Below are 16859 nucleotides of genomic sequence, written 5' to 3'. Positions count from 1 at the left end.
GAGTTACCTTGGTAACTCAAGTCGCACTCTTGTGTGATTGGCCCAAGTGGTGAGCCAGTCGGCTCACCACTTAGCATGTTTGATTGACAGCTAGGCTGAGTGAATGGGGGTATGCTGCATAAAAGCAGGGCTTTTGGAAACTTGAACTTCAGTAGTCGCCACAGGACCTGAGAATCCGACGAGGGAGAAGCTGAGCCGACCTGCCACGACGACACCACCGGTGGAGCCCTGCGGAACCGACTCACCACTTCCCGACGACAGAGAAGATCTCCCGGGTGGAGAGGCTTCTTCCCCTGGCTGGTGGGCACAACCAGTTTACCTTTTTTTCCTCGCATCCCAGGACGGCTTGTAGTCGAATTGCCTGTGCCAAGCACCCCGGCAACCGGATAGCCACTTACCACTGGACCGCGAATAAAAGGACCGCTCCTTTTACCGGAGGACTCCGCGGCTGGTTTCTTCCCTATTGTGCAACTATCTTCCTCCCCAACGAGATCCTCTCTTCCCCCGGACGAAGCACCGACTTGCATCCGCTGCCAGGAACAACTGCCCCCGCTGGAGTATTCTCACCACTTTAAGGTACCGTGTTCGCCAAGCCTCCCTTTCTAAAGATTGCTACAAGGTAATAATAATCCCTTAACCTTCTGGACTGGGCTGGCCTCCTTGACCCTCTAACTGGTCCCTTTCTTTTGGTCCAACTCTTTCTGAACCTTTGCAAGTCTTTTGTGCACTTCAACCGTGTGACCTTGGACACATTTCGTTCTGATCCTCTTAAAGTGGATCCGGCCTTCTGAACTCTAACTTCATGGTTTTACTTGCCTTCCTCTCTTGTTGTGTTCTTGTGAAAGTGTTGGGATCTGTTTCAAATTATACTCTGCTTTTCTCTCCCTTTTAAAAAGAATTATTAGAGTGCATTCAGCGTTAAGCGCTCACCGCTGTCTGAAAATAAGTGGGGCTTTACTTAAGACTTGTCTAATATTCTTCTAAGGGAGTGTATATCTTTTAGTGACCGTGTTTTTAACTGCTTAACATTAGTGCCTGTGTGTTTTTCTAGATGTGGTTTTAAATAAATAATTATCTCTCTTTTACACCAAGCTCTGGTCAGTGTTTGCTTGTTCCACTGTGTTCTTTTTGACCTATTGTGGATACTCTGTATACTGCCTAACTCTTCTTGAGGGAAGTCTGGCTGCTCAGCCACAGCTACCAAGTGAACCTGTGTGGTACAGACTGCTACCAAGTGGGTTTACTGCCAAACACCTGTAGTCTTAAATCTTTTGCAGTGGTCCCAGAGGGAACTGCACAGGTTTCTGCCTAACAGCCCTTAACAGTATTGTTGATGGAGAAGTTATCAGACATAGATAATGTACTGAAATGTATGACTTTTAACAGAGTGAAAACTGTGATATACACCAATCAAGATGTATGTTGAATATTTTTAAAAGTTTTTTGATTTAATTTTATCTTGTTATCTTATATCCTTTTTCTGCTTTATGTAACTGAATGTTAATAATGAATTGATTTGTTTTGATTTGTAAAATATAATTATTTTTTTATTTACGTTGAAAGGCTAACTTGTGTTGGCCAAACAACGGTAATAAAAAGATAAAAAAGAATTAGAGACATATGATGTTGTCAACAACCTATCTGTGAACCTAGGTAAGACTAAGCAATTCATTTTGCTCATTTGCAGGTCAGCATGCAGGTTATTCGACGGCCGCTATAGTAGTATTGTACAAACCGTGGTTCTGCCCGATCATACTGTACAGCACTGGCAATGCATGATCTGCATTGGCTAAACGAGCACAAGGTTTTTTTTTTTTGCAGAGTATCCTGGGACTTCCTAGATCTACTCAGATGGAATATCTATGTCTGGAATCAGGGTTATTTTCCCTATGCGGTCTCGCTTTAAAAAAAAAAAAAGGAGTGGCTTTATTTATTAAATCTAGGTCTGCCCGCAGGTGTTCTTTGTTAGCGTTAATGGGAAATAGCTATGAGATAGAGCCCCTTGTAAGTGGGTATAATTATCTCAAGTTGAATAATGAACGTTTTGGAAATATAAACTGGTACCCCGACTTCACATGTTGTAAGAATTATAAGGCCATAAAGGGAGCCTTTTTGAGGAGATTAAACAGATGGGATTGGAGTAGCAATTATGACCATCTAGCCAAATTAAGCAGCTACATTTCAGTAGACTCGGTCCCTAATATTTACAAGAATCCTCAATCTTATCTTGCACAATGTCCTGAACCAGCGGTCCGAAAATTGTGGCTCTGGATGTGCATTAATCACCTCTGTTTGCGATCAATTTGGGGTGCTAGATGGCAACTCTCACGGGACGCTCGATTTTGTTGAATCTGCATGTATCCAGACAACTTACAGACTGCAAGGCATGCGTTCACAGAATGTCCTAAATTAGGTTTCCTTTAGATGACTACATTATGCAATCTGGTCCATAAATATGATCTGATTAAAACTAAATATTCCTGAACCTATTGCCGGAATACTAATTTGGTTTCTACGCACTTGAAACTTTAACACGTCTGGTTAAAAATTTAACAACATTTTTTAGGAAGCCAATTTTAGAACTGATCAAAACTCGCATTTTACAGTTTGTAATATTGCATTGTGTATTGCATTTGTATTTAATTATCGTTTGTATTTTAATTGTGAATTATGTTGATTTGTGAAAAGTACATAATTAACTAAAACACAAAGTATTATTATATTCTCCCAGAGCTTTGTTCAGGGCCCTTTTGGTTTCTACAGTCTGCGTTTGCACATGGACCCTCTCCGCCTCAGCCACTTCGTCCTACTTCCCTTATGGTTTCTCTTGTCTCTCTTTCTTGTGCTCGCATTGTGCTTTCCCTCTAATCACGTGCTTGCATGCTTCCCTTAGCGTACCGCTGCTGTCCACTGTGCCCCTGATCAAATTTAAGTTAAAATACTCCTCTGTCCCATCCAGAAGTGCCTCCTTCATATTTTTGTTTCCTAAATAATAGGCATCAAGTCTTCACTCTCCACAGCACACGTTTTAGTTCCCTTCAAAACAGAGCATGGTCTGATAGCCCTGTGGCCAAATAGCGTACCTCCACTACTCTACCAAGCACCGTGCAGGGCAGCAACAGTTTGTACAGCCGGGACATCGAGTTTTGGGCCCCCGAGTGGAGCGAGAATTGCTGTTGATGTTGTTCAGAGTGTATATCTCTCCACACATCCCGCAGTCCTGTTGATGCCAGGAATTATGCTAACTTTGTGCTCGTCTCCCCCCTAGGATTCCAGGGCCCCTGCGACCATCTATCCATTCCCCTATCCAGGACATCATTGAAATCTCCTCGAACAATGGCGAGATCGACCCCATGTTTCGCTAACACCTCATGTATCTATGCCAAAATACTGGCCTGTAGCGGGGGAGGGGCATACACGTTAACTATCCAGACTCCCCATAGGTCAACCGTGACCACAAGATATCAACGCCCCCTTCCCTGTCTCTTATTACTCGGTTGACCTGGAAAGGAATAGATTTATGGACCAATGTTGCAAACCACCACCCTCGCCCGATATGCCCTGCGAAGAGCGGCAAATGAAAGTGCCCATCATTGCATCAGCCCTTTCTCCATTCCAACGTTACAAACCTGAACAGTGTACCTCGCTCGTGGCATCTACCCCCTTGCCACCCTTGTAACGCCTATTTGAGAAATGTTAATCCCTGAGGCAGCCCTACAGACCCTACCCAGATGACGTCACCGAGGCAATAAACCTGCAGGCGATGGAGAAACTGGAAGAGCTCGGATCTTAAAAGAAACAAATGGCATCACTGCTGAGGTCAACACACGTAGGTACATTAGACACAAAGCATATACACATCCAGCATGAAGATAAATGAACACTGGGTCAAACTGTATTTATACACGAAGAACATGCTTGCATCCATTAATTTAGAACAAATATACTCTTGCCCTATGCTGAAATGCATGGCGCACAAGAATACACATAACTTGCTTACTGCAGAATGCAACTCCACTAAATGGCCATGTAAACCAAGATGGAGGATGCAGACACATTAGGTGAATGAGAGACACAGAGGAGCCTTAAGACTGCATAGAGACCCTGTCTTGCTGAGCCAGCAAAAGGGCCATGCCTGAACAGCTCAGATAGCAAGGGCACAGTTCGCCAAGTTTATTGGGGAAAGGCAGGTTTGGACCAGCATTGGAAAAGTACTGACAATGAAGAGATCCCAGATGGTGGACATAATTCTGTCAGGAGAAGCAAACAAACAAATGTTGCAGGAAGGTCAGATTCCCACCAACTCAGACCTGACATTGAGAGGAAAGTAGCTCGAACAAGTCTCTAGAGGCCAAGGAGGTAATGCCACCCATAGTAAAAAGTGCTAAAATCCTCATAAAATACCGAGCACGATAATTCCAAATTGTGGTCCGTACACATGTGACTAGTAGCTGGCAGAGAATGCCTATTCATTTGAGCCAGACATGGACAGACAGAGACCTTTGTTCCCATCGATCTATTTGGCACAAGAGATACATCGTATGAAGCTGAAAGCCAATTGTCCTGGCTTGCGGCCTAGGGAATCAGAGAATGGTAAACTTATTTTGACACGCAGCACCTAGGTGCCATTCTCATCACCTTCAATTGTTGCTCATGTGCTGGTAACAATCCAGGGAGCAAAGGCTGAGAAAGTCATCCCTGACCAATCGCCTTTCCCCTTTGACGCTCACCTGAACAGTGTTGCATCCCTCACTCAAAGCACCCTGATGACAGGTTTCCCCATGTATCTTTTTGTAGATGGTCCCAGGCACTGTTTAGTACACTAACCCTTATAAAACCTATATCTAACCAAGTCCCTCACCCAATCCCATCCCATACTAGGTTTTTAGAGTATCATTTTTGTGTGAGGTCACATATGCTTAAAAATCATTTGCAAGCCTTTACCAAGCTGAGAGACAATCGGAAATTGCTGCGATATCCATTGCTGTCCCTGTTTTGTTTGGATTTATGGAATAAAAAAGTACTTTTGCCGCATTACTGGACTCTTGTGTGTTCTGGGTGTGGGAATCCCCCCTGACCCATCCTCTGCATGCCTAGATAGGGGGTTTCCTCCCCACTACAGGTTCCACCACTGTATATTGTACTTTCCCTAGAAACGTACACATCGTTCCCATCAAGTGAGTTTCTTGTAATAGTATTACATCTACTTTTTGATCCCTTACATAGCATTCCTATCTCTACCTGTGGTGTTCCCCAGGGGTGTAACCTCTCTCCCTGGCTGTTCAACCAATACGTGCCACTTCTTGCCCACTGCAATGCCACTCTCTGCCCCAACTTTCAGTGCTATGCGGATGACAACTCATTTTCAGGCTCCCTTCCACCACCTCTTCTCCTTCTCTCATCTCTGACTGTCTGTCTGTCCGCCATCCAGGAGTGGTGTGCCACCAATGATCTCTGCCTTAATGCCAGTAAGACCGAGATTCTCCTCATCGTCACACCTGCTCCCTCCTTTCCCGTCACTCACTGGCCGGCCTCTCTTGGCCCTCTTCCTGCTCCCACCTCTGAGGCTAAAAACCTCGGGTCATTTTCGACTCCACATTTACCTTCTCTCCTCACATTTCTGAGTCACAAGTCACACTACCAGCTGCACCTCCTCAGAGGTATTCTTCCTTTCCTCTCCTTCCCCCAGAAGCTCACTGTCTCCAGAGCTCTGGTTCTCTCTAGGCTGGACTGCTGCAACAACCTCGTTCTAAATCTGGCTGCCTCTACTCTCTACCATCTGCAACTCATCCAAAACAGGACCCGGAGACTTGTCCTTGGCCTCAAGCCCAGGGATCGTATCTCTTCAGGACTGAAATCTCTTGACTGGCTCCCAGTGGCAGCGAGGATTAAGTTCAAAACCCTCGGCATTGTCCAAAAGGCCTTCTGGGGCCTGGGGCCTCAATACCTTCAACTCTCTCTTCCTAAATATCTTCCCTCTCAAGCTCTTTGCTCATCCGCCTCCAACTCCCTCAGGGTCAGTTGCTTCTCCAAGCAGCGAGTTGGTGGTAGATCTCTTTCTTCTGCTGGGGCCTCCCTCTCCAACAGCTTCCCTGCCCCTCTGAAACTTGAGGAGCACCATCTCTGCTTCCAGATGCACCTCAAGACCTTCCCATTTGCTTCTGCTTTCTCTCTTCCACTCCCCTGCTGATCTCCTGGCTGAATCTGAAACTGCACTGGTTACCTGGCTACCCTCTGATCTCAGGCCCTGGTCCCCTCCCCGCCAGTTGCACACCTGCACTGCCCCCTGGCAACCGTTGCACTTGGAGACTGTTTCTGTATTGCTACAGCCCCTACTAGCACTTGAGCCCTGATGTCTGCTGTTACCCTTGCACTTGACACCAGCTGGTCGCACTTTTATTTATTTTACTGTTATCCTATGTACTGCACTGCCCCCTCCCTTTCCCCCACACCCTGCACTTGCGCAATCTCAATTTCACCTGACCTAGAAGGATCGATGTCTGCCTTCCCTCCGCTTCCCCTACCTTGCCTCGATGCGCCTTGAAACACTTGTGTATAGGCACGTTATAAATGCCATATCATGTCACCAATCCCCTCGTAATTTTGTCAAGAAGGCCATTGACATTGCACGTCAGGCACTTGATTGTCCTACTTTCCACCATCAATCATCCTACAGTGTGCTAATCTATGACATTTGGCATCCACACCGAATTGGGTTGTGTCGCTTGCTTGCATCCAAAACTTGAACTCCTGCCAGTCACCCATATTAATCTCCCTGCTACCCCAACTCTCATTCCTTATACCCACCCTATACGTCACCCCAACCTGAAGCATCTGTCACAACCAATATTCTTTCTTGTCCATCCCAGTTACACTACTGGAACCCAGCATCGTCTTGGGGGAACTGTGTGTAGCGTAGAGGACGCTCCGCCCATAACACCAGGTCACAATCTATATTACCACATTACGTGTCCTGAGCCTGATCATCTTTGTTATCTTCAAGTGTGCTTTTTTGATGTCGTGGCTGCCAGCCACCGGATCCAAGGGTCAGTCTTTTGTCTTACTGGAGCTTACCCAGCTAGCACTGCTTGCCCCATCGTGCAGTTTTTTCCCATGATTTGCTTCCCTATCCAACTCAGTCGCTGGTTTCAGCAAATGTTCCTCCGCCCAGTCCCATGCTTCCACTGGTCTTGTGAAGAAGCGCACTCCCTGCAGACCCTTTATTCTCAATGTTGCCGGGAACATCATGGCGTATTGGATTTCTTTTTCCCACAGCATCCTGCACACTGCATCAAAGGATTGCCTGGCCTTTTGGGCTATTTTTGTGAAGTCTGGGTATATGGCAATCTTCGCTCCATTATACTCCAGCGGGCCATTCCTCCTAGCCACCTGCAGAATGATATCTGTCTCTGTATTTAAGCAACTTGGTGATGACCTCTCTGGGAGGCCACCTCGGGGGGCGCTCTTTGCTGGGGATTCCATGGGCCCATTCTATTGAGAAAAATCTTGACAGTTCTTGCAGTCCAATCCACTTGTGGATCCATTCTTCCAAGAATAATTCCATCGAGGGCCCTTCAGCTCTTAGGCGCAGGTTGCTTCTGGGGGACCTCCCTTACACATCCTCCATTCCATTCTCTAGTTGCTCCCTTCTGCGAAGTGGGGCCTTTACATCTCCACTTAGTGGTCCCACCGAGTCCTCCACCGCTGAGATACAGTCTTCTGCCTCAGTGACCCTCAAGGAGACTTTTTTTTTTTACAGCGATCCTGCCTTAGGGGCCTTGCATCCAGGCCCACTGTCTATTCTTTGCTCCAGTTGGATTCTGGCTTCCTGAATTGCTCTCAGGATATTGTGTGTGGCGCTGGACTCACCATCATTTCCCCCTTCTGCTCCGTGTGTCCATAGTGGCAGCGGGGTGCATGTTCTTTTTCCCCTCCCATCGTGTAGACTTTCATTCTAGTTTGCCCGCCAGCTTTTTTGGCCTTCTCTCTCGTTATTGCTGGTGCGGTTATCAGCACTCTGGGGGCTGTCCCTACTATTCTTTAAACTGCTGCCCTCTCACAGTGTTGGGCTAGGCCGCTTCAACACCTGACCTGGACCCTGGTTGATATCAGTTCTGCAACTACGCATTGCTATCTGACTTACCCTCCAAGATGTCCCCAGAAGAGCAGTCACCACTTCTTGTTGCTTGCATCTGCGCCGTCAGTCATTCAGTGTGCATGGCCATTCTTGAGCAGGGAGGGGATCGTGGGGGCCTTGCTACCACCGTTGCCTGTGTGTTTATTTCTCCCCCCCCACGATGAACCTGCAAATCACATTGCCGGTGTCCTCAGGCACTCCTCCAGGTCACCGCTGGCCACTGGAGGGGCTTGCAGTGTCTCCTTCCCGCTTCTGGACCCATCACAGCTGCCCCACGTTCACTGAGGCGCGCTCTGGACCTGTGGAGGTGGTACCCACACTGGAGAGGAGGGGAGGTGGGGTCCTGCGATCTGGGCACAGAGGCCAAAAGTGGTCCGCTTGCCCCCCCACCACCTATCTGCAATTTGCACCTCGTCTACGGGCCCTTCCTCTACCACTGCCTGCAACAGCAGATGACGCAGTTTTCCCTCCTCACAGCAGTCTCTGCTGCTCCAACCCACCAAAATGCTGTGCGCCGTGAGCGCAATCTTGACGGCACTTCGCTACAGGCTGCAAGTTCCTTGCTGCTTCACCAGTTTGCCGGGGGAGCCATGCCTTGGAACTTCATCCACAAACTCACAGGCTTCTCAACTTTTCCCGGCAGGCCATGAACAAAGTTGATCGATGCCAGGAGTGCATTTTATTTGCTAGAAGGCCTGGCCTTCGATGTAGGTCTACGCTATTTGCTGTGCAACAGTACCACCTCACCCACATTGAATTCCATTTGATGTGGCAAACATTACAAAGGTCTGGACATTCCAAAGGTCAGGGCCTCGTTTTTTACATGGGGTACAGTTCCGACTTCCCTGTGCATCTTTCCACATGTCTTTCCCTATAGATGTGGCAGTAGTTGAAGAAATGTGTGATTTTCATTTGTATCTTTAAAGCATGAAATCCGGACTTTTGTAGCTTTACATGTAGACTGTTCGCCGTTTGGTTCTTGGGCTGTCCTCAGCATTAACAAGCCAGTCTCTAGATTCAATTTAAAGGCCTTAGAAATGGGTGGAATCTTTTTAAATTAACTTCTACTGTGTTGAAAAAATTTCTCTGGAGCGCGTGCAATAATTTACATTTCGCATTTGACAGGGCCCTCTTTTTCAACATGACAGCGAGTAAGATGAGTGATGTAATAGGAAGCATGAATTTGTGAATGATGACTCTCTCGCTCTTCCAGAAAGGATTTTCTGTTGTCAGTTTACTTTGAGAAAACTATTCACGCTGCATTTTCTCCCACACTCACACTCCCAGCTCAGTCTTTACTTTTGGTTGGTACCCTTTTTTGTATTAGTTTAGAGAGACTGCAGAAAAATCTCCTTAACTCTGACCCTTAGACATTTTGGAGAAGATACATTTTCGAGTTTGAGATCAGTTCATTCACATACTGTGAGCTATTGCCAGGGGGAAAGTCTCCATGAAGGGAAGGGTGCAATGTTGACTTCCTAAAGTCAAAGATCTCAAAGTAATGGAAACCAAACAGTAACCAGAACAAAGAAGAAATTATGAGACACAAAGTCATAATTATAAACTTTCAATTTGCAGCAACTGTTCAGACAAACAAAAGTGCATTCTGAATGCCCTGTGCATTGAATTTGAAAACATTTTACCTGCAGTGGTGCTGGAAAACAGCTTAGTGTGTGTGAAGCCCAGTTGTGTGGAGTGAAGCTCATGATAGTTTGCAAAATGTCCTTGCACCATGTTCCCTGAATTGAATCGGAGCCTGTGAAAAAATCTACAAACAAAACAAAAATCAATTTTAGTGACTCTCACCTGGGTACGTTCTGAAAATGTGGATGACGAAGCTGGGATAAGCCATCACATGTAAATAGTGGCTACAAGGCTGTACATTTTCATCAGATGGGCCCCGAAAATGAGTAAGACAAGTGATATTATATGGTATGATATGGCATTTATAACGCGCCTATACACAAGTGTTTCAATAGCATTATGCAATTGAAACACACTGATAACGACAGAGGACTGCCAGGTCCATCTCGCCTGTCCATGCCTACTAAAACACCAGAGCAGGGTTGTCCAACTTCAGGTCTCTAGGGCCTGAATCCTGACTGGTTGTCAGGCTATCCCTCATGAATATTCATGAGCTAAAATGTGCATACATTTAGGTGTTAGGTAAGATTTTCATAGTAATGGTAAATCTCCCTGACCTGTGTCAACCCCAGAACTGTTTGCTTTACTGGAGGATTCTTTTTCCCTATACCTCTGAGTGGGACCCTTTTTCCACACTCAGAATCATTTACTCTTTTTGTAGGTGTCATTTTTTAGACTCTTCATAGTGACTTTTGAAAGTTATCCTCTTTGACAACTTTTTGGCAATAAGTGCCTGTTGCTGCTGGGTTGCCCTAGGGGCTCTCCTTTGAACTTTCTGTGGCTAACCCTGAGAGAACTACAGTTCCCAAGAGTAGAAAGGATCTATGGATCCCTTTTTACATTTTATCTGGTGAAACCAGCACACCCCACCTTATGTGGAGTGCTGGGGTGATACAATATATCCCCTTTCACACTAAAACTGTACCAATTCCGTTACAGGGACAAGCTTACCTTCTATGGCTGGTGGCAGTGATACTGTCATACCCTCTGCTTATTCCACTAGTGAACCCAGTTCCCCTTCAGCCCGACTGACCCCACAACCCCACAACTCACTTCACACAACTCTCACGGTTTCCAGGGCTCACGTTGGCAATCCGGTTTAGCCCGCGGACGGGCGCAACATCGGCCCAAGGTTTGCACCCTGCATTCACGCCTACAACATTTTCTTCATTGGCAGTTGCCCTGAAGACTAGGAAGCAGCACGCTTCGAGGAACGCATCCTCGTCGCGTTGCCGTTTCCATCCATTCACGTGACCCAGAGTCTCGGTCACGTGACACGTTCTCGCGTCACGTGACCAGGAAGTGTTCAGTACAAAGGCCGTAATTCGCTTTCGTACTGCGCTTCACAGCTGTTTTTTCTTTCGGAAACTCTGTTTGGCTCTTGTGCTTCCTATGTCTACTCTTGGAACCTGTACCCGGCTTCGTCTCACGGACTGTGTTTGGATTACCCTTGCCTTTGAAATTGGAACTTCGAAATTGTTACTTGCCTGCCGACCTCGGACCGTTTTATGGACTTGCTTTTGGATTGCCCCTTGCCTTTGTCCTACTGACCCGGAATTCTACGGACTCTCCTGCTATCACGTGCTCTTGCAAAGTACTAAGTAACCCTCTCCAGGAACGAGCCCAGGTGGGGTTTCTTGGATTTGCAGTTGGCTCTCCTGCTGCTCCCGTGGCATCTTCAACCTGTCTGCGTGAGTCCTGGAACCCTTCCACACCCCTAGGTTTCCCTCAGTACTTCTGACAACACTTGGTAAGGTCTCTTGTTTTACCTACCTTTGCATGAGTTATTCCTGCTTGCCTGGTATTTAACCTATGTTTCTTTTCAGCTTCCTTGGGGTTTCCAGCACTCGGCGGCGTCAGACTTCTCCACCTGTGGCCTCAAGGGTTATACAGGGAGTAGAATTATATCTCCCTGTGTGACAGTTGGGGACGGAGGTCTCACATATCTGCACGACGATCAAGGTCTAACAGACTGTGAAGCCATTGTCATGCCGGATATGGAGGGCGCCGCAGAGGACCCCATGGCTGCTGTAATCCAGGCAATCACGGTACTTCGGGCAGACATGGTTGCTGCTAATACAGCAATCCACCAACGTCTTGATCTGTTACAAAGTGCCCAGCATCCCCTGCCCTCTGATCCGGAGCTCGGGGACACTGCCCTGCTACCCCCACTGCCCGTAGTCCTGAACCCAAACATCCCGAATCCCGTTCCTGTAGTGCTACCTTCCCCCTTTCCCCTGGCATCCCCTGAAAGGTTCCAGGGAGACCCTGGGAAGTTCAGAACGTTCCTTAATCAATGTAAGTTGCACTTCCTATGTAGACCCCTTGCTTTCCCAGATCCCACTACAAAGGCGGCATTTATCCTTTCACACTTGTCCGGCATTGCTGCTACATGGGCTAACCCTCTGTTAGAAACCGACCACCCCGCCCTCTATGATTTCGATCTCTTGATAACTGAAATGTCACGTGTGTTCGATACCAGACACAAGGCGCAGTCTCATGACTTAGAACTATTAGAACTCACTCAAGGCAGAGGGTCCCTTATCAAATACATCACTCGATTTAATCAACTAGTGGTGGAAACATCATGGCCGGAAAATAAGAAATCAGTGGTCTTCTACCGGGGTTTAAGTAATCCAATGAAAGACGCCCTATCAGTGGTCCCATCCTTGCCTACACAATTTCCTGATCTTGTTGATTTGGCTCTCCAAGTGGACGCCCGACATTCTGAACGGAGGCCCAGGCTGGGTCTCCCTTCCCCTCGGGTACACCCACGCCCGCGTCCTCTTCCGATGCCTCCGGGGAACCCATGCAGATCGGAGGGCTTAGGTCCCCTATTACTTCAAGGGAAAGAGAGAGGAGGAGAACAGATAATGCCTGTTTCTATTGTGGCTTGAACGGTCACTTTGTTAAAGAATGTCCCCGTCGACCTAAACCAAGGACTCAGGTTTTTCGCACAGCTCGACCCTAGAATTGGGGCCTGGATCGAGCGCACTCTGTCAGACCCCAGAAACTCTGTTCCCGCGTTTGGCCGTGTTAGGCCCATTCAGGTACAGGCCACGCTTCAGCCTACCCCTGGCACCATCCATCCAGTCACTATCATTATCGATTCAGGAGCCACAGTGAATTACATTGATATCAACCTAGCCCGAACACTGAACCTACCTTTAGTTAACAAAATCCGACCAGAACCTGTACAAGCAGTCGATGTAACTGCATTGACCTCCGGTCCCATCAAACAACAAACAGCACCACTCATGCTAACAATCCAGTCCGTGCACAGTGAAACCATTCATTTCGATTTGATCGCCATGCCCCAGTTCGGGCTGATACTAGGGATACCCTGGTTACGGGATCATAACCCTCATATCAATTGGGGAACGGGTCAGGTGCACTTCGAGTCGGAGCTATGCCAGAACTACTGCCTCCCTATGGTCAGAGAAGAAGGAACACCTGCGTCAGTGTCGGGGGCTATCGCCCATCTCAGGTTGTCAGACGACCTTGAGTCTCCACATATAGTGGGCCTGGTTGCCGCTAATGTCCCCGCGGTATACCATGATTATGCTGAAGTCTTTGACCAGGGTTCTTCCGAGGTACTTCCCCCGCATCGCCCCTATGATTGTCCCATTGATCTAACCCCTGGGATCCCAGTACCTGTGGCTCATATCTATTCTCTGTCCCCATCCGAGGATCAAGCCCTTAAGGACTATATTACGAAATCGCTACGTTTGGGCCCTTTAAGACCCTCCAAATCATCAGCTGCCAGTCCAATCTTCTTTGTCCCGAAGGAGGGCGATCTTCGTCCCTGTGTGGACTACCGACGTCTCCATGCCATTACGGTTAAGAATCAGTATCCCATACCGCTTCTCTCTCTCTTATTGGACCGCCTAACCAATGCTTCTGTTTTCTCCAAACTGGATCTACGGGGGGCGTATTACCTCGTCCAAATACGCAAAGGGGACGAGTGGAAAACCGCCTTCTGTACACGATATGGTCTTTACGAATACACCGTCATGCCTTTCGGGCTCTGCAATGCCCCGGCCACGTTCCAGCATTTCATGAATGACGTTTTTTGTGATATACTGGACTTGTTCGTGGTAGTGTATTTAGATGATATACTCATCTTTTCGCGTAGTCTGGAAGAACACGTACAACACGTCCGAGAAGTGCTCTCTCGCTTGAGGAAACACTCCTTATTCGCTAAACCCGAGAAATGCCAGTTTCATATAGATAACATCGAATTCCTAGGGTTCAACATCACACCTGGTGGCCTGGCGATGAATTATTCCAAGGTACGAGCGGTCTTAGAATGGCCAACTCCGAAGACCCTAAAGGCCCTACAATCTTTCTTGGGTTTCTCCAACTTCTATCGCCGCTTTATCCCTGGGTTCTCTTCCATAGTGTCACCGCTTACGTCTCTTACGAGCCCTCACACCCCTTTCGTCTGGACAGAGGTACACCAAAAGGCCTTTGAGGATTTAAAAACGGCCTTTACTACCGCTCCCGTATTGCAATATCCCGATTCCGAACGTCCATTCATTGTCGAGGCAGACGCCTCCTCATTTGCTCTAGGGGCAGTTCTGTCACAAACCTGTGCCTCCACTGGTCGCTTGCATCCCGTGCCCTACCACTCCCGTAAGTTTAGCTCCATGGAGGCCCATTACACCGTCACAGAGAAGGAGCTTCTGGCGGTCATGGACGCCTTTTGGGTTTGGCGACACCACCTCCTGGGGGCGAAGCATAAGACCACTGTGTTTACCGACCATCAGAATCTGCAAGACCTAGCCTCCCTTAGGTGTGTGAATAGCAGACAGGTCAGGTGGCATCAGTTTTTTGCAGCCTTCGATTTCCAAATCAGGCATCGCTCTGGCATGGCTCACAGCAAGGCTGAGGCGCTGTCTCGTTCTCCTGGGGGGGTTGCACTAGCTGTCTTCCCCGAGACTCTCCTACACCAAGGAAACATTATCTGTACCTGTACACCCCCACTGGCGCTACTTGACACGATCCGTACTTGGGTACTGCAGCACCCCGATCAGGCATCAGAATGGGACTCTGTATATTATGATGGATTACCTTATGTACAAAACCGTCTAGTCCTACCCACCAGCGAAACCAGAAATATAGCCCTGGAGTGGTCCCACAACTCCCCTGTCAACGGGCACCCGGGTCAGGACCGTACTCTGGACCTCTTGAAACGCTGGTGGCCCTCCATGAAGCGGGACGTGGTACAGTACGTACAGACATGCCCAGTGTGTGCCCAGTGTAAACACCGCAGGGGCCGACCGGTGGGCCTCCTATGACCGCTACCCATTCCACCGAGACCTTGGCACACTCGGACCATGGATTTTGTGACTGACCTTCCTAGGGTCTGGGGATTCGACACTATCTGGGTGGTGGTTGAAACCTTCACTAAAATGGCCCGTTTTCTTCCCTGCCAGGGCATTCCATCAGCCCCTAAATTAGCGAACCTGTTTTTTGAGTCCGTTTTTTGTTTTTTTGGCCTGCCATCGGTACTCATTTCGGATAGGGGTTCCCAGTTTACGTCCCGTTTTTGGCGTGCCCTGACCGGCCTTCTCGGTATTGACACACGCTACTCCTATGCCTACCACCCAGAAACCGATGGACGAACCAGTGAACAGTACCTGCATTGTTTGACTCTGCAACTACAGACAAACTGGTTGCAAGCCCTCCGGTTTGCGGAGTTTGCCTACAACAATGCTGTCCATGCTTCCACCGGTTCCTCACCCTTTTATGCTTTGTATGGCCAGAATCCACGTGTTTATCCCGTCCCCGATATCTCTTCGGCGGTCAATCCGGCCGCTGCTGCCTGCATTCGGGATATGTCCTATGTTCATGCGCAAACCATCACTCACCTCAGAGAGGCGCAGGCATCAATGAAGTCCCGGGCAGACGCTAAACGCGACCCAGCCCCGGTATATTCTGTGGGGTCCCGGGTATGGTTGTCCACCCGTCACCTTCGCTTGGCGGGTTGTCGGAAGCTGCTGCCCCGTTTCATTGGTCCCTACGTGGTTTCCCGGGTCATCAATCCAGTGACTTACCGTTTGGTGCTCCCGTCCTCTTGGCGCATACATCCCATCTTTCACACATCCCTGCTCAAGCCTGGCCCGGACACTTCCCGTCTTCGTTCCTCTCCTGCCCCGGTATCCCTAGGTTCCCCTGATGTTTTTGAGGTTTCTGATATCCTGGGCTCCCGTCTCCTTAGGGGTGGCTTGCAGTATTTAGTGGACTGGAAGGGTTATGGTCCTGAAGAGAGGTCCTGGGTTTCCGCTGCAGACGTCCAAGCCCCCCGTTTGGTGGTCCGATTCCATCGGGAACATCCTTCCTGCCCACTTGGTCGTGGGCCTTTGGGGGGGGCTCTGTCATACCCTATGCTTATTCCACTAGTGAACCCAGTTCCCCTTCAGCCCGACTGACCCCACAACCCCCACAACTCACTTCACGCAACTCTCACGGTTTCCGGGGCTCACGTTGGCAATCCGGTTTAGCCCGCGGACGGCGCAACATCGGCCCAAGGTTTACACCCTGCATTCACGCCTACGACCTTTTCTTCATTGGCAGTTGCCCTGGAGAGTAGGAAGCAGCACGCTTCGAGGAACGCATCCTCATCGTGTTGCCGTTTCCATCCATTCACGTGACCCAGAGTCTCGGTCACGTGACACGTTCTCACGTCACGTGACCAGGAAGCGTTCAGTACAAAGGCCGTAATTCGCTTTCGTACCGCGCTTCACAGCTGTTTTTTCTTTCGGAAACTCTGTTTGGCTCTTGTGCTTCCTGTGTCTACTCTTGGAACCTGTACCCGGCTTCGTCTCATGGACTGTGTTTGGATTACCCTTGCCTTTGAAATTGGAACTTTGAAATTGTTACTTGCCTGTTGACCTCGGACCGTTTTATGGACTTTCTTTTGGATTGCCCCTGGCCTTTGTCCTACTGACCCGGAATTCTACGGACTCTCCTGCTATCACGTGCTCTTGCCAAGTACTAAGTAACCCGCTCAAGGAACGAGCCCAGGTGGGGTTTCTTGGATCTGCAGTTGGCTCTCCTGCTGCTTCCGTGGCAT

The 16859-nt window shown here is 48.5% G+C and overlaps 1 protein-coding gene across 3 annotated transcripts in view; it reads right to left on the bottom strand.

Annotated features, from left to right (window-relative positions):
• The window catches only part of MED23 (mediator complex subunit 23), a 1372437-nt gene that overhangs the window by 576566 nt on the left and 779012 nt on the right, over positions 1-16859 (bottom strand). For all 3 annotated transcript variants that reach the window (XM_069606687.1, XM_069606688.1, XM_069606689.1), the window contains one exon: positions 9781-9905. In XM_069606687.1, coding sequence (XP_069462788.1) covers positions 9781-9905 — 125 coding nt within the window. The remainder of the gene's footprint in view (positions 1-9780; positions 9906-16859) is intronic.

Source organism: Ambystoma mexicanum, chromosome 4p (assembly GCF_040938575.1).
Source record: "Ambystoma mexicanum isolate Mex_15411 chromosome 4p, UKY_AmexF1_1, whole genome shotgun sequence".
NCBI lineage: Eukaryota > Metazoa > Chordata > Amphibia > Caudata > Ambystomatidae > Ambystoma > Ambystoma mexicanum.
The sequence above is the reverse complement of the archived record's forward strand: the minus strand, read 5'-3'. Positions and strand labels throughout refer to the sequence as shown.